Source organism: Neodiprion pinetum, chromosome 4 (genome assembly GCF_021155775.2).
Source record: "Neodiprion pinetum isolate iyNeoPine1 chromosome 4, iyNeoPine1.2, whole genome shotgun sequence".
Classification (NCBI taxonomy): domain Eukaryota; kingdom Metazoa; phylum Arthropoda; class Insecta; order Hymenoptera; family Diprionidae; genus Neodiprion; species Neodiprion pinetum.
In genome coordinates, this window is record NC_060235.2 from 19,291,593 (window position 1) to 19,316,255 (window position 24,663).

The window sequence follows — 24,663 nt, forward strand, 5'->3', positions numbered from 1 at the left end:
GAAGCACCAGGCCAACCCTATAAATAGCTCCTTCAGGGGTCAGTAATCATTGGTATGTACCTGGAGATAGATTGGTTTCTCCCTCTCTCAACGCAACTCTTTTGGATTCTAAATTTGCATTGAATCACTTGACCGTGTGTCACGGTAAACTAGCGATCTGATGAATTTTGCGAAAATAGAGCCGCATGAGAAACAAACGAATTTATTCGACTTAAGTTAATGTCAGACCTTCAAAATTGCTGTTAAAACGAAGCAGATAATTGTTTGTCACACTCCTTGGCACTCTTCTGCGATAGAATCGCTTCAAGCTTTGGAAAATAGTTGAGATGACGATCACGTGTATCTGGTTATTGGGAAAAGTTTGGAAAATTGTTGAGAAAAACCAAATGTATCAAATTCCACCGTACAGGGAATCAGTTTTAAGTACATTCGTGGCGTTCGCATCAATCTTCTGAACTTTTTCCAATGCGAAACAAACTCGATTTCAAATTTCGTCATATTCCAAAGTTTTAAACGACTTCATTACTCAACGTGTATTTCAAACATGCTTTCAATTTAAGACTAGAAAACTATCCCAGTGATGACTTCGCGAACTGCGATAACTTCGAGTGAATTATATAACCACTTAACGTCACAGCGGATTATAACCAAGACTGTTGATTTGAAATGGCGTAAAAAATATAACTCGAAACGAATCGAAATGCACCCCGTTCGAGTGTTCGAAAGTTCAAGCGCTTTGACATGACTTAAAGTGCCGTTAAACGACTTCGCATGACTTCAAGTACAGATAAAAATGTCAAATTCAAAACGAAAGTTGGTGAACGTCGAATAAAATTACGTGTTTTTTTCACGGCTCCTGAGCATCCAGTCTAAACCGAACTTCGTAGTGGGAATAATTGGACATTTATACACGGAAAGCAGTTCGTACTTTCCTTTCTACGACAAGGATGCATCGTAAATTTGAACGTTGAAATCCATCTATTCAAAGTTAAAAATTGATCAACGTATTTCTCCTAAACCAGAAGCTTTCAGGATTTTCGCATTTCAGCACGTACCTTAAAGTACCAAAATTGCGGATGTAAAATTTGAAACGATTAATTCGTACGTGATAAAAGACCCGTGTTGCAGATTTGGGACAATCGAGAATCGGGAACTTCGGACCGAACGTAGCGCCGACAACCTTGGATACAGTCAAGCCCCAGCCGGTATAAAATTGACGGAGGTTGAGATCCCCGCAAAAGTACGATATATATGGAAGGGTGAAGGCGGGAGAAGGACGAAGCAGAAGCACACCACGAGTGTCCTGCAGCAAAAGCTCCGCAGGATCATATCGAGAAGCGAAGGAAGACGGCCTACCGATATTCGCTCTTAACGGCGTCGTTCGTGTTTAAGACGTGAATTCCTCAATCTTCCTCTCCTCTCAGCAGATCTCAATGTCAGCTAGTTCCCTTCCACCCCGTCCCTCTCTCTCTCTCTCTCTCTCTCTCTCTCCAGGTCGTCGTATAATATCTGTCCTCTTCGCTCCCCTCGACTTCCGCCTCCGTCTCAGTCTCCTCCTCCGCATCCTCGAGTACGTACTACATACCTAGACACTGTGTTACTTGAGCCTACATTGCGAGCCCGGTGTGCAGACCCCGCACACACATCCGTATCAACTCTGCTGCCGATGTAGTCTGGACGGTGTAAACTACCACACACGTATTTCCGGAATACGCGTTCAGCCCTCTGGAGTAACGATTTTTTACCGACGAGTCTTGGAGGCTCGACTGTGGTGCACGGCGAGAGCAAGCGGAATGGAAAGAGGAAGAGGAAGAGGAAGAGGAAGAGGGCAGACCCTCGGCACCCTGCACCAGATCAATACTGCACTCGTTCATTTAATATTCTTCTTTGTCCACCGGTAGTCCGGCTAGTTTAGCCTACTTTCGGACCCTTCGGTCCGTCCGTCTTGTCCGTTTATATCGTTATATTAATCCGTTTGTCTCGGAGGAAGTCGACACGCCGAGTTTCTTCGGGCTTCGTGATGCGGTAATTGCGAGGCAAATATTGCTCGTGGTTCCGCCTGACGGAACACAGTGTCGACCTTATCGCGACGCACTGCGGCAGAGACAGTCTTCGGGTATCTGGACCCTGACTCATACCCCCCAATGGGTATCGAAATCATCCGACCTTTTGTCGACATGGCTTAGGAGGAACCGTTTAAAATAGTATCCGTGAGAAGATATCTTTTCGGCTCGTTTTGATTCACCTTTACGGTACGGTTTACGAAATAAGAACGAGTTCGTGTTGAATAATACCCGCGTATAAAATTAATATACCAATTTGAGTGAAAGAAATGTCGTACAGAATATGGGAATTGATGTCTGTGAAGTACTATCGATCGATATATCAAAAATGGACTGTTCCTCACTTTTTATTCAGCCACTCAGGCCACCCATTCATTGTTAATCAACTCCGTACGAAGCCTGGCGGGCACGATGAAATTCCAATAAGCTAACTAACACCCATAATTCGTAAGAAAAACGTTTCAAATACAAAACTTATATTTCGTTTTGGCGCTTCGGAGTAAATTATAAATATTTTGGACAGCTGTTTTCGATCAGTTCGTTTTCTAACTGGCAAAACAAATCGGAATCATAATTTTATGTCAAGTACAGTGATTATTTCTTGCGTTTCATCTTCCACTTTTGACATGCAATTCGAATTTGGCCATTGTTGCGTCGGATACGATACGGAAAAGTTGAAAATCATTTGTCAACAAGCTGTAATAAAATCTGTACAACCCTGAATTACCTTTATTCGCTATAGATTGGACCCACCATTTAAAATTAGAAATTTTCTATTCCTTATCGAAATATTCAGTGTCAATAAAAGTCCAGTAAACGAACAATAATAGGATCATTCTGTTTGAATACAGTGAAGCGATTTGGAAATATCCGAGGTGGAAATATTTCGTTTAATCCTATACACTTCGATACCACGCAACTTTGGTGTAAAATACCAAATATTTTTCTCCAACTCGATTAACTGCTTTCGGATTGTAACGAAATTGGACCGCAGCCTCCATAATCTACACAGATATGTGCGTATAACGTGAACCTGACTCTCATCTCCCCTGGCCTTCAACCTTCCCCGTCATGTTGTTCCAGGACCAGATTCGATGGGGCAATCAGACTCGAGTATCCCTTGAAGCAAAGGGTGCAGGGTCAAGGCCAGTCAAATCAGGAATTGCCTTTCCGAAATTGCCCTTCAATGAGGAACAATCGTGGTTGAGTCGTGGTCTCTTCTGGTATCACTCAACATTATATTTGACTTTCTTTTTTCTTTTTTTTTTTTTTTTTTTTTGAGAAATGATGTATACCGATAATGATCAGCGACATGTAACCGAGTTTCATTCGCCCCAACTTTGTTCCAGTTGGCGGTTGGGAAATGGGACGAGTTCTGGGCTTTCAGACGCGATAACCTTTGTTCACGATCCAATGAACCTCCGCCTCGTTTATCCCGAAAAAAGGTAAGTATCGATCGATCCGTGTCTATAGTGTACACATATGTATGTTATATATTCGCAAAGTATATAACTGGCGCTGAGAGGCTATGTGATAGTCTTCGCAGAATTCAAGGATACATTTCGGTGAAAAATGCGTAATAAAATTGAAAGAGCACGCGTAGCACGTAGATGAAATCGATATGAAAATCGAAAAATTTTAAATACGTAATAAAACTAATTTCGAACTCAAGTAAATGATATTCAATTGACGAATTTATTTATGAAGATCAAATTCTAGATTCTAGAACTGTGTAAATTATCAATAATACTGTATAAATTTTCCTCTGATTTCAGATTTCAAATTTTCAATCGATGCCAGGAGAAGACAATTTCCGTTAATCGTACTTGATCTCGATGAAATATATGCAGGATAATTCCTAACGGCCGAATAGTCCGTCGTCTGCTAGAATTTAACGCGCATGCGCTGAAATTCGAGACGAGTTGTTTACCAGGGTGAACAACCGTCGTGAACCTAACCTCAAAAATTTCGACAGTTGTCGCCGGCAGTTGTGCTAAACACGAGGCTGAAATTAGCAGCCAGCCGTTCTAATGTTCGTTCGAATAAGGTAATGAAGTCCGAAAATCAAAATTTTGTGAAATACCTCGAACCCCCGGTATTTCAAAAGAATTATGAGGATAAAACCAAACTGCATCTGAATTTACAACGGTTGGTCGCCCTGACAATCAACTGCTATTGAATTTCGGCGCATGCGCATTGCGTTATAGTAGACAACGGATCATTCGGCCGTTAGATAATCACTCCGTACATCATCGCGTACTAAGCCTCAGTTTTAAGTACACATAGTTTAATTTTTGGTATCGGTAAGTTTTTTATCAGGTAAAACGCTGTTTTTGATTACTTATTTTCCACGTCACGTTCGTTTAACTAACTTCCCGCAGTTATGCGAGATTGTGCAGGAATGAAATAAATCACAAAATTGACGAAGTGTGAATTCTCTTTAATACGAGGACCCTTGACTTGCAGACACCCCTGAACCATCTTCGACCTTGAGCGTCAGGGTGGGTAATTACAAGGCCGCTACATACATAATGCATAAGGCTTAAAGGTGCGTTAAGTAAATTAGGCAGTTAATATTCAGCGTACAAGTCCGCGGGTTACCCAGTCGCCTCTAGTCGTCCACTTTATGGAAATACCCGAAAGGATAACACGTTCGTAATTGCTTCAGGTCGTCGGCGAGTCCGCCTTATCTTGTACGCTGCACCTACTCACCGGGATTTAACCCCATCCCTTAAACGATTTATCCGCCATGCCCAAGGCATCCTGTTATCACGAATGGCGATCATGAAGAAACCACAAACAAACGGAATACATTGCCGAAGGCATTTGAGGATGAATGAAAACCCCAATCCGAATGAAAAGTTTCGAGGAGAGACAAAAAACTGCTTAAAAAATATCTTGCAACGTTATTCGCGTCGATAATAACTTGTGATTTGACGTCTAATTTAAAGACGTATCATTTATGGTGTGCAAGAAGTAAACAACGTCCCTTATATATGATAGAAATGAATCTGAAGAAATCTGAAGTAAAAAAAGGTATCGACAGTTTGACAGAAGGTTGAAAATGATTAAAATTTCCTGTGTTTCGTCTAATTTTAATGTTCTTGGCCTTTTCTTGCTGGCTAACCAATTCCCCAGAAATCGACTGAAAACATTCGAAAAATCCTGCGTTCTAGTGTAGGTATAACTCTTAAATCTAACTGTTGACAAAAACTACTTCCTCAAATCTGTTTTTTTTTTTTTGTGTTTTATATCAAGCTGAAAAAGATGATTTTCAAAAACAATTTCGGTTGATCTTTAGAAATCTTGAAGGTAAACCTAATAAGCCTAAGAGCGTTATGATTCTGATGAAAAAATCGATCATTTTAAACGTTCTGTTTCTAATTAAAGACTTTCTTCGTACATTGTTAATATTTTAGCTTGTACTGTTTGAATTTTATTCAGAATTATTTTTATGACACAGTAGGAAACGTGGTTTTGATCGTGTTCTCTATGATTGGCGAAAAAACATTGCTGGAGGTTATTTAAAAGGTACTGTTCTCTTTTTTCAACTTTCGATTCAGATTTTAAATCCCTTCCGTTCTCAAAATCCTGACAACGAGAGCGTCTGGAGGGTCGGTGAATTACGAATCAAGAACTTTCTGGTACCTAATTTTAGGAGTATTTGTCTATAATAAAAACATTCATAAACCACAACCAATTTTCCTAGTATTGCATGGAAAAAAAAAAAATACTTGTAAAATTGTAAAAAAGAGTTGACAAGTCAACTTTTCGATTTAAATCGTTTTTTAACGGTAAAAATTTAACTATGTTCGTTATATTTCACTTTGCGACGGCTCGTTTTATTCCAAAGACTTTACCAATGAAAATTGTATATTAATTGACCTAAAATAATCAGATACCGAGTACGAAAATGTTCAAACACCTTACGCGTCGATGAGTCTCACAATTAGATTCACGATATAATTCCGGTGGTTATTTAACACCGCGTATGCCTTCACGGGTGAGTCGTAAATACATCCCTAATAAGGCTTGCTCGGGTTTCTTTCGTTTTTCGTTCTTTCTTTCCTTTCTTTTTTTTTTTTTTTTCATTTTAATAAAATTACAGTAGGTATTATGTACATATGGCTTCGGACTTACGTCATGGCGTCACCCTTGTGCTTCATTCGTTGCAACGCGTCGCGTACTCACCTGAAATCATAAAATAAAAACTAGTTAATTGTCAGCTATTTCGAAAACCCAGAGTGAAAACGTTTGGGAAAATTAGAAAGAAAAAACGAACGATGAAGTCGATGAACATAAATATTTACGTTTTTCATTCTCGAAATTTTTTTTACTTCGAGTTCCAATCGAACAATATCCGGAACTTATTTCAACTCAAGTTACGCGAGTCTTTTAAGATTCGATGATATGTTTGCGTCTTGTTTCAATTTTTGTGAATTCGTTCTGACACATATTTCGTGAAATTTTCTCGAGTTTAATCAAAGCCACGTGAAATCTCGTATGAAATTGATTGTTTGTGCAAAAGTTTGTTCGAAATATGAATAAAAATAATAACACACACACAACTTTTTTTTTTTTTTATTCAGAGTAAAATCTCCGAATTATACCATGGAAAATATGAAAACATTTCGTAGTGGTTTATTGTGTGTTACAAAACGTTTCGATGCGGACCTCCGAAAGTAATTCGACAAACGAGGAAAAAATAGTGAAAATCTTCGTCACAGCGATTAAATGATCCAAAAATTCCGAACTAAACCGACACTGGTTGGAACAATTTCACCAGCTTTTCCCAAATCAGGGAATGAACTGAGCGCCGATCGATCTTCGACGGTTTCCGATACGTCATGATTTGTGGGTCACTTCATTTCCTCCGCTCCACGAATTTCGAATCGCTGGCACGTCGCGCGTCGCGATTTCGACGGGATTTACTGTTCAGGTTCGCAGAGGTGGAAATATAGCTGAAAGACGATCCCATTTTCTTTCTCTTCAATTTACAGACTCGTTACGAAAATACATAATTATCTTTTATTAGAAATTTTCGATTCAAATTCTTGCACGAAACGAAGGTGATTTGTTTTTTTTTTTTTTTTTTTTTTTTTTAAATCAATAATTAAAAATTATCATACCAACTTCTTAATCTGAATACTTCGCTGGCATAAACAAGATCACGAATCTATGCAAGTCTGACACAATGGGATATACTTCCAGTTATGAGAATACAGATAATCGAGTCAAGTTCCAATTAGCCAACGGATGTTGGAACAGATACGCAAGTTTTCCAATTAATAGAATCTCTCCTGCTTTTGTAACATCTTAGATATCTATGCGGAACAGATTCAAATTTCGAACTGCAGTAATTTCTATAGAATAACGGGCTGGCTTCGAACTTCAATTTTCCGATTGTTTCATTGATTATATTTTCAGCGATTGAACGATAGTTGATGAATTTTTTTCTCTTAAAGTTATTTTACCATCCAGGGAACTTAATTTTACAAGCAAATTGTTTATAATAAGTTCAGGAATTTATTCGAATCAATCAATTCTTATTTCATTTTTTTTTCCCCTCTTTTTATGGACTAATTTCTGTACCGGTGAACTTTCGAATTCTTTCGACAACCGATGCAATAAATTGATTTTATTTATTGATCAAACATGTAAAAGTAGTTTCGATACAGTTTGTCGAATAGTACAACTGTACAAAATATTGCCACGCTTTGCGAATTGATGTATCAATTAACTTTAAATCAGACACATTGCAGATAAATAAAATTTTAAAAACGATACTTAACATTCCTCGCAGAATATTTTACCTGCAACTAATTCACGACAACTTCTGGTAACTAATCGATTGCTCCAATAATTAATCAAGAAAAAAATGAGTGGTAAAATAAAAACAGACATATTGAAAATATTCCGATTAACTGATTGATGTTCGTGCAGTATATCTAATTCGTAACCGGTAGTCAAATTTTCATTTTAATACGAAAGTTTCGACGGAGTTCAATAATGAAGAATTCATTTCTTTCAACCACAATTCCATCCCAATCATATTACTTTCACCCCGTTATATATCCTTCAATTGTTAATTTTATCCTATAGTTTTGCATTGCTAAAAAATTTAAATTGGCTTCAATCCATTCAATTATTTCAATGATTTAACTCTTGGTTCACCTTCATATGTCAGATTGACTTATAAGTAATTATTTATCCATCAATCATTCATCCGTAAAATCAAATAAACGTTATAGACGCGACAAAATTATCGTAGCTACCTAAAAACTGAATTCCTATGTAACCAGAATATGCAGAAACTATTATCGCAGAACATAAGTAAAAAAAATAAAATATATATATATATATATATATCTCGTTGCAGTTTCCGCAAAAAGTCGAACAGCCAGCTACAAGCTTGTGGCTATCGGAAATATAGGAGCGGAAGTTTCCGCAGCGAATATACGAGCATATTTTTCAATATGCGACGGTGTCGTATCCCGCAGTTTTCACGTTCGAAATTCCAACTCGACTTCTATAATTTATAATGGACAATGTCATTTCATACATATTTCGGGCTACGAAGTGAATTTATATGGAAGACCCATGTCATTCTATAATATAATTCATGAATGTCGATTATACGGCGTCGAAATTAAGATTGGCTTTACGTGTTTCATTTAATGCAGGTGAACCCCGATCTTAGAATTACCGAAGGATTTCAAGTCTTTGGATGGTTTTGAATAAAATGGCAAAAAATTTTTGCCGATGCTTCTTCGGATACTAGAATTCAATTTCAAAACATTCGAAATTTTGAACGGTACTTTTACCTGATATCAAGTTTTTCTTATCAATCTGTCGCAAATATATTAATACAACGTACAACTTCAATCAATTGAAATTAAATTCTTATTTTCACAACATTTTGAAAAAAAATGCTTATTCAATTCAAATATACATATACAGTCTCACTTGATAGTAAAAATTCTTATGATTCGGTTCACATATTTAAGTAGAACTTGTTTACTTGCCGTTAAATAAATTCATGACGTTGTAAAAGTGCAAAAAATCAACAAATAAAGAGAAAAATTCAAACGAGAATGAGAAAGATATTTGTTTCTCTTTTCTCCATCTTTTTCGTTTTATTTCTTGAAAAAGTACACACACGCACACATATACAATACACCCTGGGATTTCAAACTCGTTTCAAAGTTTACATATATATATATATGTATATATATGTATATATAAAGAAGAATCACGAACCCATTACACTATATATATATGGGTACGTCCAATACTTTTCGACCGCAGCTTGCGAGCTTGGGTCAGCGATTCGGCTGCTGATTTTTTCCAAGAAAGTAGGTTATAAAAAAAGACGATTCTCCAAATTTGAGCTTAATATAAGAAAATCTGGTGGCTATAGAAATTTTTGAAGTTTTTAATAATTCAATTTTTTAGTTACATTCACGATTTTTTCATGGGAGCTCTATGGGACTTAAAGACTTGAATCAAACGGCATTCCCCTTCTCTGACCTTGTATTTTTGAGAAAAAAATAGTTCTTTACTCCAAAGCAAAATCCAGTCTAATTAGGACCCTTTTCATGAACTACTATTTTAGCAAAATTTCGCATAACTTTGAAACGCTGCCAAGTCAAGAATTTTCCAAGTAGACGGCCAACCGACGGCTCAAATATTTCGTCTAGGTATATTTTATCACTACCTACACGAATTATTATTAATTACCACGTTCCTTTTTATGTACGGCCTGGCAAAACCAACTGATTTCTGAAAAATCGCTGTTTTCAGATAGCTGTAACATTTTTCTATCAACTCGAAATCGCTTGAAATTTTCCGGAAAAATACTTCATTCTATCCCCAAACAACGCTGAAAATTTCCAGCTAGGAGTCGAAGTTGTTAACGAGCTGTGAATTTTCAAAATGTTCAAGTTTCCCACACAATATTTCGTATTTAATAATACTAATAATAATACGTGGTAATTAATAATAATTCGTATAGCTAGTGATAAAGTATACCCAGACGAACAATTTGAGCTATCGATTGGCCGTCTACTTGGAAAATTGTTAACTTGGCAGCGTTTCAAAGTTATGCGAAATTTTGCTAAAATAGTAGTTCATGAAAAGGGTCCTAATTAAACTGGATTTTGCTTTAGAGTGAAAAACTATTTTTTTCTTAAAAATACAAGGTCAGAGAAGGGGAATGCCGTTTGATTCGAGTCTTTAAGTCCCATAGAGCTCCCATGAAAAAATCGTGAATGTAACTAAAAAATTGATTTATTAAAAACTTCAAAAATTTCTATAGCCACCAGATTTTCTTAAATTAAGCTCAAATTTGGAGAATCGTCTTTTTTTATAACCTACTTTCTTGAAAAAAATCAGCAGCCGAATCGCTGACCCAAGCTCGCAAGCTGCGGTCGAAAAGTATTGGTCGTATTGTGGGTGTGTGTGTGTGTGTGTGTGTGTGTATGTATAGTGTAATGGGTTCGTGATTCTTCCCCAGTCACTGCAGCCGTGGCAGAAATAACAAGCCTGTTGAAATAACGAAACAGAAAAAGAGAGAAAAAAAAAAGAAGAAAACTGTACAAGTAGGTATTATAATACGCGATGCCTGCTTGAGAATTCACGGATTCTTCGCTCAACGAGATCGCGCCGATTCGACTCGACCTTTCCTTTGATTTGCCTGCAATTTGATTTGAAAGAGAAACGAAATTACGAAAATTTAACGAACAGTATTCTTTTGAATATTTTATACATCATGATAGTCACTCATTTTCTGTTATATATTCGACTTTGTATTATCAATAGCGCAATTGTTATTTCTGTTATATAAATGTCATTCATGCAAATTTTCATTCGCCGTCAAAGCGAACTCTTGACTTTCTCTGCAGAGAAGAATTTTTCTTTCTGTTTCTTTAAAAGCGTCGATTTATAATACCTTTCTTCATTTCGTCTAATTAATACGCGATGCTACCGATCAAGGAATCACTTGGAGAAATGGAGAGACGAAAATTACGAGATGGTGGAACAAAATGGGAAAAATTTGTGACCGTGATGGAACTCTATATTTTTTATTCGTATATAAAAAGAGCGGAAAAAGCACGTCTGTAAAGCTAAATTTGAGGGTAAAAATATTGAAATAAAACTAAAGCGTTGATGAAAGAATTAAAGCTGCTAAAGTCGAACTGAAATTAAAAGAAGTTGAATTTTATTGAAAGAATCTCTCTTGCAACGGAAAAAGCGGACTATAATAATCATCAATTTTGAATAAACAAATTTATTCAATATACTGCATTAATTTATTATCCACTCGCTCCAAAAGCGAGGAATAAATCTTTCCCTCGATTTTTAGTCGCACCCTCGCTGGTAATAAAACATCTTTCGAGTAACGTACGTTTAGTAATTATACGCAAGTATGAATAAGTACCTTATATAGTAAAATGCTTTGATACGACGTCATTAGGCGAGCATTCATAATACCAAATGGATCTGAGTGTGATTCGAAAACACGAATAATTCGACACGAATCGAATAACTCGAGTCTTTGACTAAATCCATTTTTTCGAATAGCTCAATTCTTATTATATCCACTCGTGACAAAAGGTCCGAATAATTCGATTGCGATCTCAAACATGTAGCTTTCTAATCATTGTTTCTTGAGTCGATTCTCATTCTACAGTTGCTATTATTTATGAAACATTGGCACGCGTTCGATCTGATCTTTTAACCAAAAATTGACTCTCAGGAAATTATATTGAATTACTTTCATTAGATTAGACGTTCTTCAAAAACGCGTAAATAAAAATGAAAAATTCTATCTTTCAACCGAATGATGTGAATACTTGGAAATGCTTAAATTGCTGAAATAATTGCAACTATTCGAATTACTAAAATAGTTGGATCTATTCGAATTCCAGAAAGCAATTCGATTCGTTTCAACTATTCTCCACACGCTGTGACACGCACAGAAATTCCTAGTTGTGGTTTCTGTGCAATCTTTGACAACTAACAAAACTATGATAAAATAAAATTTCAAATTAGATTAAATCTAGACAATAAACGGTATCCAGGGATTTTTAAGGTCGCTGATTATGAATCTGAAGCAAGATTTAAAAAATTCAAAATGGCGGATTCAATATCAGGGAGAAAAATTTTAGAAATTCATTAAATTTGAACGAAATTCATTATTTATTTTGTTGAAAAATTGGCAACGATAATCGAACTGAATAGCAAGTTGCCAAATTTTCTTGCAATTTTAACGATATTCAAACTTTTATTGCAATGATACCCATTTTGTTAGACTTTCCTATCAACGACACAAAAATTGAACATTTCAATTGCTACGGTAACTAGAAAAATTGAGTAAAACAGGTATCGTTAAAAAAAACTGTTTGAATATTGTTGAAATACGATAAACGAGGTACGCGTAACCATTTTGCGCTATCGTCGATCCTTTTTTGGTAATTGCAACCCAAAATCAGTTTGTTCGATTGACTCTACTTTTTTTATTTAAAAACGCTTTAACGTCAATTTATTTTTCCACAAGCATTAAATTTTTCCAACAGCTACAAGAAAGTATAGTAAGAGTGATCGTAATGAGAAAGAATAGTAACGGATAAAACTAATTTTCATTTCGTACCTGGAACTATATTTTTCGATTATGGTCAAAAATGAAAGTAGTTAAGAACCGAGTGGTAACCGGAACTAAAAATTACTTCCAGTGTCTATACCATAAATCCACGGATTTCGCACATTAGATATAAGTATGCGTACGAGAACTCGATGGTATTTGACTCCGAGCAATCCTAATGGCTTTGGAATTGGACCTATGGCCAAAAATCACCGAAGCTCTCTTTCCTCGTCCTCCCTCTCTCTCTCTCTCTTTTTCTTTCACCGAAAAAAGAGAAAGATCGAGAAACGTTGGGGGGGGGGATGGAAGTGAGTGTCAAGCATTAAAACTCCACTAAGTATCCATCCGACATGCTTTTAATGTTATAACGAACATACCTTTTATCGCAGGCACTTTCACCCTCTCAACCCCCCGTGCATTTTCACGGCGAATTTCACCCTCGAATTTCAGCGTCTTATTTTTTTCCCTTTGATTTCGGGCCTGGTTTTTACTTTTTCTTAATTTTTTTCTTCTCACTTGAAGGGCGAAGCAAAGGTGACTTCTAATTATTTTATCCGAGGCGAGTATTTTGTAAGTGGATTATAATTCCCTTGAAATCTTCTTGGCGAGAGATCGAAATGATCATCCGGACATTTTTGTTCTTCATCTTATAATTGTGTATTGTCGGCACGATGGAAGGTAAATTTCGATAAAAATTTTCTTTCCCCCATTCATGAGATAACAAAAAAAACTTATTTTTCTTGATTCGTGGAAATGATATGTAAATGTTACAAACTAAAGGAGAGAGGCTAATTTGTTCAGTTTTGAATGTCGAACTGCATAAATGGTTCACTAGCGGCTCGTAATGAATTAATTTTGCTGAATTGATTGGAATTTTTTAAATTTAAATAAATAGGTTTCCGTTTTATAGTAACAGATGAAAATTTCTTCGGTTGAAATGAAATTTTCTGCTCAAAACAAGCCGTTGCCTTGAATCGAACAGAGGTATTAAGCGAATAAAAATTTTTCTTTCAGTTTTGGGATAAGTCTGCGTAAAAAGGATTATTACTGAACCTTGATTGCGATAAATCCTGAAAAATCCGTGAGCAAAGAAATGTGACCAGAAATAAAACTTCCAATACGTTTGCGGAATTATTTTGCGAAAACTGAGAAAGGGTAGAATAATTACTGTTGAATTTCGTAAGCCAAGGGGGCTAAACTGCAGGCGAAGCAATTACTCAACGCACAGCAGGATCTACGCAACGAATATATGGGCGATTCCCCCGAAACGATTATTTTGCATCGAGATAAACGCGCCGAATTGAGTTTCTTTCATATTCATTCAAATTAACCTATCTGTATTAATTAAAACTGAGATTTTGATTTAAAAGTATTTATCATAATTCACAAAAGTGTCACGTTTGGAATGGGACAAGATTTGAAGGTCCAATTTTTTATGCCTGAAAATCTTTCAATTTTCATGCTGCCCACAAAACGCGTCATTGACAAATATTCGAAAAATTCTCCCCTTCAATTTTTCAAATGTAAATGTAACTTGCAAACTGAAACAGATATTACAACAAAATACAGAAGATATTTTTTCATCTCGATTAATAAATAATTGGTGATGAGATGAAAGGAGGAAATTATAATTTTCGAATTCGTCAATGTAGGTCAAATTATAGATCTCGCAAAAATCACCAACTTCTTCGAACTCTGACAAAAACAAAAAAAAAAAAAAATTGTATTTCATCACGATGAACTAGTTTTATTTATTTATTTTTTTTTTCCGTGCACGACGAGTCCATTATTCGTGAAATTTCTTCAAACCTTGTTGAAAAAAAAAAAAAAAATAAGAAGAAACAAACTCACAGCGAATATCAGAGGAAAACCTGATCACAGGCAATTATTAATGATAATTTTTCACAACTCAGCCGGTGGCTGCGCCGACTGAACGTGGTTTACATATTGTCCATATATAACGGTGTTAAATCTGTTTGTATATAATTTCCATCAACTGGGGCGTAAACTAATTGACCAGGCAGGTACCTGCAGTTACGAATACAGCCGGCCTGGCGGACAACTCGAATAGTTCATCCGGGCTGCCACACTCGAAGGGATCACCGTCGAGGGGCGAGGGGACAACGAGGGTGAAAATCAATCACGGTGAAAAATTTTCCCTCTGCTGCCCTCTCCCCTTTTTTCTTTTTCCCCTCGCGAAACGGACAACTGGATGCAGGAATATGGAAAGATGAATACTCCCGACGAAATACTGCGATTTTCACCATCGCACTGAATAAACGAGGGTAAAATTTGTAGGAAAAAAAAAAAAAAAAAAAACTACTGAAATCGGATCAATTTTGTTTTTCGACTGTGTAACGCATTTACATTTAATAAGAATTTTGAAGGCTTTGTTTTTTTTTTTTTTTTTTTTTTCATCAAATTTATTCTCGAGAAAGATTGTCAAATTTTTTAAATATAATCAATAATCGCATTCACCCCAATACCTGTGAAAATTCGTTGATTCAAGGTTTTTGGATCTCTTCAAACTTGAGAAATTATTTTACAATGCGGAAAGTTAAGTAACGGATAAGAAATTTTTTGAAATATACACTTTTGAATATCAGACGATACAACCAAGCCATTGGTTGATGTTTTCTTCAGAATATTGCTTTTATTGTATATCGTCCGGTTTATCAGAAATCGTTAATTAACTCAAAGAATTTATAAACTAACGGGAAGAACCTATAATCTAATATCTATACGATGGTGGAATGAAAATTGCAGTCGTTACTATTTAAACAGTATTTATCGTAATGTAAATTAATTTAATCAACTGTATAACACTCGCAGTTGTTTAAATTATTACTACATTTAAATAATCTTCAATTTCGCTACTTGAATTCAGGATTGAAAGTCACTCGTCAAACTCGCTATGAAAATAGTCATTTTTATTTAAATGAGATAGTAAAGCAACTGCAAAAAATGTAGGTTACAATGTGTTTTTTCCCTACCGTTAGATTTGAATAGACGGAATGAGTGAATGAGAAAACAGTTGCGAGCCGGACTCGAATATCTTCTTTTTTTTTTAGTAATTGTATGTATTATAGGTATTGTGAAAAAATATAAAGCCAGGCGAACTAACAACTGTAACAAGATGAGGCTTTTTTTACAATAAAAAAGATTTGTCTCAAAAATTGCGAAAATTGAACGGACGGCTGTGGAATATAATAGTTTTTGAATGACCCTCAATACGTGATTCGGGAAATCGAAATTGAAAGCGGAAGGTCCGGGTCGAATGGGCGACTTAATGCCAATTTCCGACATTTCGAACCCTATTTCGACTTTGGCCCTCGGCATTCAAGAAAGTTGGCAATTTCCTGAAAATCGATACTTTTTACTAAGTATTTACACCACATTATCATTTTCGTAGTCTGCGAAGATCTCAATGAGACTTGTATGATAAGAAATGTGAATAAGAGATTGGCTATCGATTCTTCGTTTCAATCCATTTAAAATTGTTAAAAATCTAGCAAATTCGTTCAATTACGCTCGATAATGGTGCATTTTATTGAGCATTTTATTTTCTCATCAGATTCACTGAAACATTTCTCTATTTTTACATTTGACTGAAATCTAAGGAATCCAACATAAATTATTGCACAATTATTATGATATTTATTTACAAATTATAAAAGTTTGTGCCATCTTTTCACTTTCTTATAGTTGTACAATGCTGATAATAAGTGAATTTTTTCAGTATTAGCGTCTTGAGAAAATTTCTCGATTCACTTAAAACTTCATCAGATTTTCTTACCGATTTTTTCACAGGATAAGAAATTCGCTGAGAATTCAAAACTTTCAGATTCTGCCACATGATATAAAATAATACGCAGGTATTCTATGATAAAGCAAACAAAGAAAGCTAACACCTGCTAAATTATTTGAGAATCGCTTAGAATTTCGCTAAATCGTCGAATGTTAAATTCAGACAATAATATCCATATTCACGGTGAATAAATCGACGATTGTTGCAGGCATATACATAAATTCGCTCGATTCGTTATTCTATTCTGATGATTGCCGCAACGATTCTCGTTATAAACGTACAAAACGTTGTTGAAAATCAATCAATTTCAATCTGAATAGCTCACTTAAATAGTAAAATTGCGGACAGCTTGCACGGATCGGGACACGATTGATTGTCGAAACGCGATGCGTCATCGCTATTTTTTGTTCAAATGAAAATAGAAGCAACAAAATCAGTGAAGAGATCAATCTATAAAACTATGACAAAATTTTCAACCCAATTATCATCAATTTTAGAGATCCCGAATTATAATTTATCGCAAAAGGCTAATCACGTATCGTTTGTCCAATACTCGTGAATAATATTCAAGCTCGTTACGTTACTTGGCAAGTAAGTTCTAAAATAATTATTTCAAACGATTATCAACGACGATTTCATTTTGGATTCATATTTTCTAACTGTTCCATCGTTTTGATAATCCTCGCCGGTATGTTTATCAATCCGATTTAATCCGTCAAAGGGCTTTACAGAAATCCCGGCACTGATCGTGCTTTTTTATTTTCATGTCCCCCGACAAAATTCATGATCCTCGTTAACGTCGATCGGCCCCAACCGCAGATAGCATTGAGGCATCGCGTTGTGGATTATAATCGGTATAATTGTGGTCCGCTTAGTGGTCAAATTCCATTTGTAACGATCGGACAACACATTTCAGATCAAATGTGTGCGTCCTCATATGCAGGAAGTATACATAAAATGCGTGAGAAATATCTCAGACAGTTCAATAGTTGCAGCATTTTTAGTGAAAAAAATTTTTTTTGCGTGTTATTTGAATGGAAAAAATGGCCGTTGACACCTTTTAAGATTGAGCTAACAATTTTTCTCAACGGGAAAATGATTTTCTCAGTAAATAGGTATTTTTAAAACCACAAATTCGATAGGTTAGTTTTTTTGGCTCACCCTAATATTATATATATATATATATATACATACACTTGTTTAACGCCAATTCGTGCATGCTGGTGGAAATATATATATAATTATATATTACATATATTTTTTTAGTTCATTTGAGTTTTGATCGAATTTGGTAGTTCGGAACAGGAAAAATCGAAAACGCGACAAAGCGTGTGGGTTGAATTTCTATGAGAGGATTTTTTGTGAAAAACTTGTGTGAATGTCAATTCTCAAGCAATGGTAATTACTTGCAATTTACATACGAGTGAAAAAGGGTTTGAGACATGTGATGGAGTTCTTTTTTGCTTGTTATTTTACCGGGTTCTTTATCTGTAATTTTTTATAAAACCTTATACATTTTCCAGAGTCACAAAACATTTTCAGGTATAAGAATATATATATAATGTATATGTTCTGAAAGAGACATATAATGATAATTTAAGAAATTTGGTCTGAAAATTGTATTTTGTATCATCCACACCGATCTGAAAAGATTTCGATCCCGAACTGGATCGAGTTCCTTCGATTTCACATAAAAAAAAATATGAAACTTTGTCTCAAACTATTTCCCAGGCGACATGAATTTTTCTATTCTGCTCTATCAACGTAAATGGGACACCCTGTATAACAAATTCTATATATACACAAATATCTAATCACGTCCAATTATAACGTTCGCATCCTCGTGAATATATTTGCTTAGTAATAATCTTTAGTCAATTATACACGGTGCTAAATTGTACTCGATCCATGTATAATACGTATACATATATGCTATTCGCCCATAAAATGTCTAATTTCAACCCCAAATTTTGTGACTCTTTGATATAATTACAGCTGTGAAATTTGACAATTCCGATAACGGAGATCCAAGATTTTTGCGCGAATAATCTTTGTTTTATCATTATATGTTACAAAAAATTACAGTAAAATATGCTTCTTTGTAAATATGCGCGTATATAATATGGAAGTGTCAAAATTTACCGTCGCAATGCGGTCGACAAATGAAATGTAAATAGTGTTATGTACATAATAGGACATGTACAATTATTAAACACACGTCTCGAAACCTCTGTAACGTGGGTGTAGCAGGAATGAAGAGAGACGGGTGATTAAAATTAACGAGCTAATTACGCAGAGGTCGGTGCACGAATGGTGAACGCAACAAACGTATAATTATGCAGTACATGTGTCACATATGGACCTGTATATGCAAGGACTCCTGCTCAAGAATTCAATTCATCTTATTAATATTCTACCAATCCAGTTAACTCGAGTAATTACCCAACGTAATTAAGCGCGGATGATGCACTCCCAAATATGTTGAAGCGTCTGTTTTTTTTTTTGTAATATAAAAAATAAATAACATACAAATTTTAACTATGAACCACATTTTGGAGAATTTTTACATTTTTAACGACTATGCGTATGCAATTACCTACAACTCAGTTTTCGTGCAACGTTACGAATTGGAATTTTTGTTAAAATCTTTTGTACATTTGCCGTCGGGAATTTTTTAATTTTTAAATAGCTTCGTTATCGGTTAGGTCCCAATTAAATTGCCACGCTGTCGTTTTGAAAACACGCCAATTTGGTTTCTGATTTAGTACAAGTACTGATATCGTGAATTTCGCGTTTGACGAAATCACCGTTTTCATATCATCGCCGAGGGCGAAATCACTACTGAAACATTCTTGCCATCGTTTCCCTTGAACTAAATCAGCGCTGATCGAACAGCGATTGCTACGAGCGATTTCGCAATCGAAATAAAATTCGAAGTGACGAATTCACGAGCGGCCATCTTTATTTTCATCCGTGGCGTCCATATTGTCCATCCGTCTAATATACTTTAGCTCAACATTCAAATCGTTTCAAGTGATCGAATCACGTTCTTCTTGTGCTTCTGTTTCAACCGACGTAGATACAAAGAAATTTTAATACTTTGCTGTTCGATCAACTGGCCGCTAATTAAAACTCATATTAGGTTATGTTACGTACCTGGGTAAATTTTTTCCCAATAATTTCCTGATTTGTTTATCACACTTTGTGCAGCGATTGTAATATTATTCCACCTGTATTCTTACCGAGCTTTCACAGTTTCTAAGACTCGTCGCGACACGCGGTCAGCGTAGCGCGTTGCATAGCATTGGATTGCAGTGCAGTGCGTACGTAATTGCGTTCCTTGCAGCGAGGTTATTAAAATAGATTAGGTGGCTCTAATAAACGACGCGGTGACCCTCAGGAACAGCCGCGAGTAAAGCGCTCTCCGAGCTCTTTCTCATAGGATACGTTCGCATAATGTGAGAACCGATCGAATAAATGTCAAGGAGAACGATAAGAAGCGGAAGAATAATTTTACAAAAAAATCTACAATTTGAAGAATTATTTTTTTCATTTCCTCGATTCTTATTCATCCCAATTTTTTTTCCCCTTTTTAAAGAAGTGCCTTGCATTCTGTCTTATGAAAGGGTTTTTGTATTTTTGTATTTTAAATTGCCAAAAATTTCTTCCGCGCTTTGCGTACTTTCGTCTCGAATAATAATCATAATAATAATGACGATAATAAGTATGTCAAGGGTACTTGTGAGTTGTATATTCCTGAATGCGATATCGTTATTTCACATCAGCAAATTAAGCTCCCTCGCTTAATACGGTTATAGAAAAACTTGTACGGTTTCCAAATATGGCTTCTATCCCAGGCTGCAGATGAAACTCTTAAGGAATTATCGAGTGTACACGTTCAAGTTTTTCAACCGAAAATGTTAAATCACAAGTATACCTTGAGCACAATTTTGATGAATTTTTTGTGTGCCTTTGTTCCTCAGGTTGAATTCTTGACAAATCATCTGAGATCATTTGTTATTCTCGACTCGTCCTTTTGCATTGTAAAAATATCAGTGTGCTTCATTCGTATTGAGACTAGATTCTTTGTACAATAGAATGAAGTTCGATAATTTTTATCACTAAAAAAAATCGATGAATCAAGATTGTGGAATATGAGTCGAACTTTTGAATATCGTCCGATTCTTGGACTATTAAAGGAAACTGAAACAATTGAAAAAGTTTCTAAATCGATCCAAACACGTGCTTTGTACCGGACGAGTAAATTGCAGCAGTTATCGCAGTTGAATCACTGTGCGGAATAAAAACTAGCGTATATTTCATGATATTAAATGAAAAGTCTTATTTTCAACAATAATACTTAAAGTAAAAGGTATCGATTTCACGTAAAAAAAAAAAAACGCCGTTACGTTAAAATGTCTCTCGTCCCTTTCCGCGTTGCATTTTCTTTTTCTTTACTTTTTTTTTTATCACACATCTCGCAACATTAACTCAGTGTGGCGTTTTTTTTTTTTTCCACGGAATGTAGCAAAACGTGGAAATATACGTTCAGAAGAACGGTGATTTTTTGCGCACATTAAGAGCTCGTTACCGATCTGAGTTCATGGATAAAACACTTTATACACCGTGAACACGCGCATTATACACATTGTATTACACGTGTAAGAGGGACCGGCGGGTATTTATTTGTACATTAACGTCTCAAGCGAGAAAAGTAGGGGGGAGAAATTTCACGCTGGTTATACAGTTGTCCGAATTAATGTAAAGTTGTTAATGGCCTCGCGGCTCCTCGCGCGACCCTCTCGTTTTGCCTATACATCTATATCGTACATATATATATATATACGAGTATACGCATTCAACGCGAATACTTTGACGACAATTTTCCTTCGTATTAAACGCCTTGCAAAAATTTACGCGGCGTGACCCCCGCTTAGAGGCACCTTTAACATTCTACCGCTGAACAATAAACTTTACCCTCTCTTCGAACGAATTAATTACCTTCAAACATTGTCGAGCACGCACTTTTTCCTCGTAAACATCTCTGTGTGTGTGTGTGTGTGCGTGCGTGTCTGCCTGCCTGTTATTATTGTACGAATAGGGATTGAAAAAGGAACGGGGAAAAAATATTATACCTTATATACGTATATATAATATGTTACGGTGTTAACGACGATTACGTTTAAGGATAACGCAGAATTATTGTTGTTATCATTATTATTATTATTATTATTATTATTATTAGACATTTTTAACGGACTTTAAATTGATGTGATTCTGCCGGAGGTTTTTTTTTATACCTGATATTATTTCCCAATTTATTGCCTCACAACAATTGTTTGCGATATATTTCAAATCGAAGAAATAAATTATCTCGGTATAACCATATGGTGATCTTATTCGTTCCACCACATAGAATCTACAAAGCAGTTGATTATTCGAACGAAGAGAGGCAGAAAAAATATCTCTATTTATGTTCTCCAGCTAGAGCAAGAGGTTAAAATGATTCGTTTAGAACCTGATAATTTTTTGACCAGCGAAATGAACGAAATTTACTGTTTCATCGAATATTTCTAAACTGGTAATAAATCGCAAAGAAGAATAATGATATTATCCTTTTTTCGTTGTGAGGAAATAGTTTGAAAATTAGTGGGATATTTGGATATTTGCTGTTTGTACGAGCGCTTGTGTCAGCTTTTGACATAAATTCACAGGAGTGAACGTAGAATTAAGGGATCGCGAATCCGCGCGCTTGAAAGCTTTTGCCAATCACGGCGAGCTTCTGAAATTCTCTCGCCGCATAAAACATTTTAATACCTATAACCTATACACAGGTATGTTATAGATGCACGTCTATATTTATAGTGCACTTTTCATTTTTCACTCTCATTAGTAATTTCCGACTCCTCGTTATACATCATTTCAATTTTCCTTTTATATTCCGACGTTCGTGGTATTACATCAAGTTTCCATTTGTGTACAAATATTCGTACGCTTCGTTTTCAATTATTTTAATCCTTTCGTTCGCAGTCGGATGCTCGGCGTCCCATCTCAAAAATCTTCATTTCCTAGCCTTATCACAGTTTGTTTACATCTCGGATTTAGAAATTATGAAATTCAGACACCAGGTTCGTGATCAGCGACCCCAAAAACCTCGTGAAACAATTTTCGCTCAGTATCGTCGAATTTTGATAGTTTTGTCGATTTTACAATCTTAATATTGGATCCGCCATCTTGGATCTATAAATTATCGGATTCGTGATCAGCGACCCGGAAAAATCCCCGAGTAACAAAGTTCGGGCCAAAATATAGGGTTCAAAAATATGTGATCGAAAAATGGTGAAATACCGTGAAATCCTTTGGTCTTGAGTGTAAAAAAAAAAAAAAAAAAAAAAAAAAAACCCTTACTCTCCGTCAAAAAAGTAAATAATCTCACCTTACGCAATACGTACACGTTGATATTGTAAATTTGAAATCTGATAATGTTGAATCTCGCCGTATCTACTGTACAGGAAAGAAGTGTCATAACTGTACAAAGTACTTGGATAAAAATTTGCTCGAGGCTGCGACACGGGGGCGTTTCACCCTGTAGAATAAGTTGTGTTTGTTATATGTGGATGGTGTAATACGTGCATGTATATGCATAGGGAGTATGGCTTAAGGGCGCGGAAAGTGGAAATCGGACACTCGACAGGTGGCTCGTTTTCCCGATTCGAGGAGTTGAATACCTCGGCTTAACTCCCTCAACGATCCCTCGTATATATCCTTTCACCATTCGTGTGTATTTGTTATTCACAATACATACGCGGTAGATATCCAGGTAATCTTTTCAACTCCTCCTTTATATTTCCACGAGTGAAAAATGATACGGAAGATATTTTTTCATTGGTATTTTTTTTCAGCAGCATATTAGGTGCAATATTTGATATAATATGTGCGAAATTGATTTTTATTTATAGAAAATTTTTCGTCGCAAGTGAACGTCCTAAATTCGAAATCGTAGTTTTTAGTTCCATTTATAGGTTCTTACAAGGTTCGCGAGTCGAAATTAATCAATATTGATCGGTAAACTTATTACGAGATTGGCGCCGAAAATGCGAGAAGAAAAAACTACTGAAAGAATATTCAAAAGTTTTAGTATCGATTTTTACAGATTTCAAATTTTGTCGGAATGCTAAAAAATCTGATACACTTGTTCGATTTCACTTCACGATAGCTTATTTCTTTTATCGATTCGCAGAATTATCTTCTCTTTCCAACAGTCAATTCGATGTCGTTGTTAATTTTGTTAAAAAAAATCAGAATCAATCTAATCTTGAAAGATCGATCATACTAGCGTGCCAAATAAAAAAAAAATAATTCAATCGTAATGTAATTTTAGAGAATAATATTCCCAATAAAATCAGTAACCTCAGATTGAAATCGAGCAGAATCTTACGAGTCTACTATTTTACATAAAATTTAAATGAAAAATTGACATCTGTCATCTCTTATTTCTAATTTCATCATTGTAAACGATTTACAGTTTTCTGAAAATCATTGCGACCCATCCACGAATATCTCGTAATAAAATTAAAGACCTCGATAAAAAATAACCACAATAATTCATTTGCAACAAAGTTCAACAGCTTCTGCATTTATAGACTCGCTATATTTTAACACAATTCCATGAATCTTCCAACCAGTTTATTCGTAGATCAAAACATGGCTTTAGACTTATCCTTGAAAAGGGTTCGTATCACGTCGTTGCGGGATTAGATTTGTTCAATTAACGACTCACTAAATATACTTGCACATACGCGTATCACAGTTACGCATATAATACACGTTACGTATCTCGTACTCACATGTACACCAATATTATTCCCGAGCACCTTGCGTTTCGCTTTAATATTCTCCATCGTCTCCATTTCCTCTCACCCTTTTGTATGCATCGCATTTATACACCTATCGCACTGTTCTATAACCTTCGCTTTTTTTTTTGCTGAAAAAATTACAGAGTCTTCGAATATGTGTGACAATATCGCCAAAAAATCGCCAGAGTGACACGGATCGAGGTTCTAGGGTAAAAAAAATTAAGCCACACAAATTAATTTTTCTACACCGGAACCTCGACCGAATTTGTGTGGCTTCATTTTTTTTACCCTAGA

General features: G+C 35.6%; 1 protein-coding gene across 8 annotated transcripts in view; it reads right to left on the reverse strand.

The window, feature by feature from the left end:
- The window catches only part of mub (poly(rC)-binding protein mub), a 128,257-nt gene that overhangs the window by 51,283 nt on the left and 52,311 nt on the right, over positions 1–24,663 (reverse strand). For 6 of the 8 annotated variants that reach the window (XR_006883005.2, XM_046624809.2, XM_046624797.2 and 3 more), the window contains exon 2: positions 6,204–6,254. The exons of the other annotated variants lie outside the window; for them this stretch is intronic. Coding sequence is in view for 5 of the 6 variants with exons in the window: in XM_046624809.2 (XP_046480765.1) it covers positions 6,204–6,229 (26 nt within the window). In the remaining variant the exon portion in view is untranslated. The remainder of the gene's footprint in view (positions 1–6,203; positions 6,255–24,663) is intronic. 8 annotated transcript variants of the gene reach the window in all.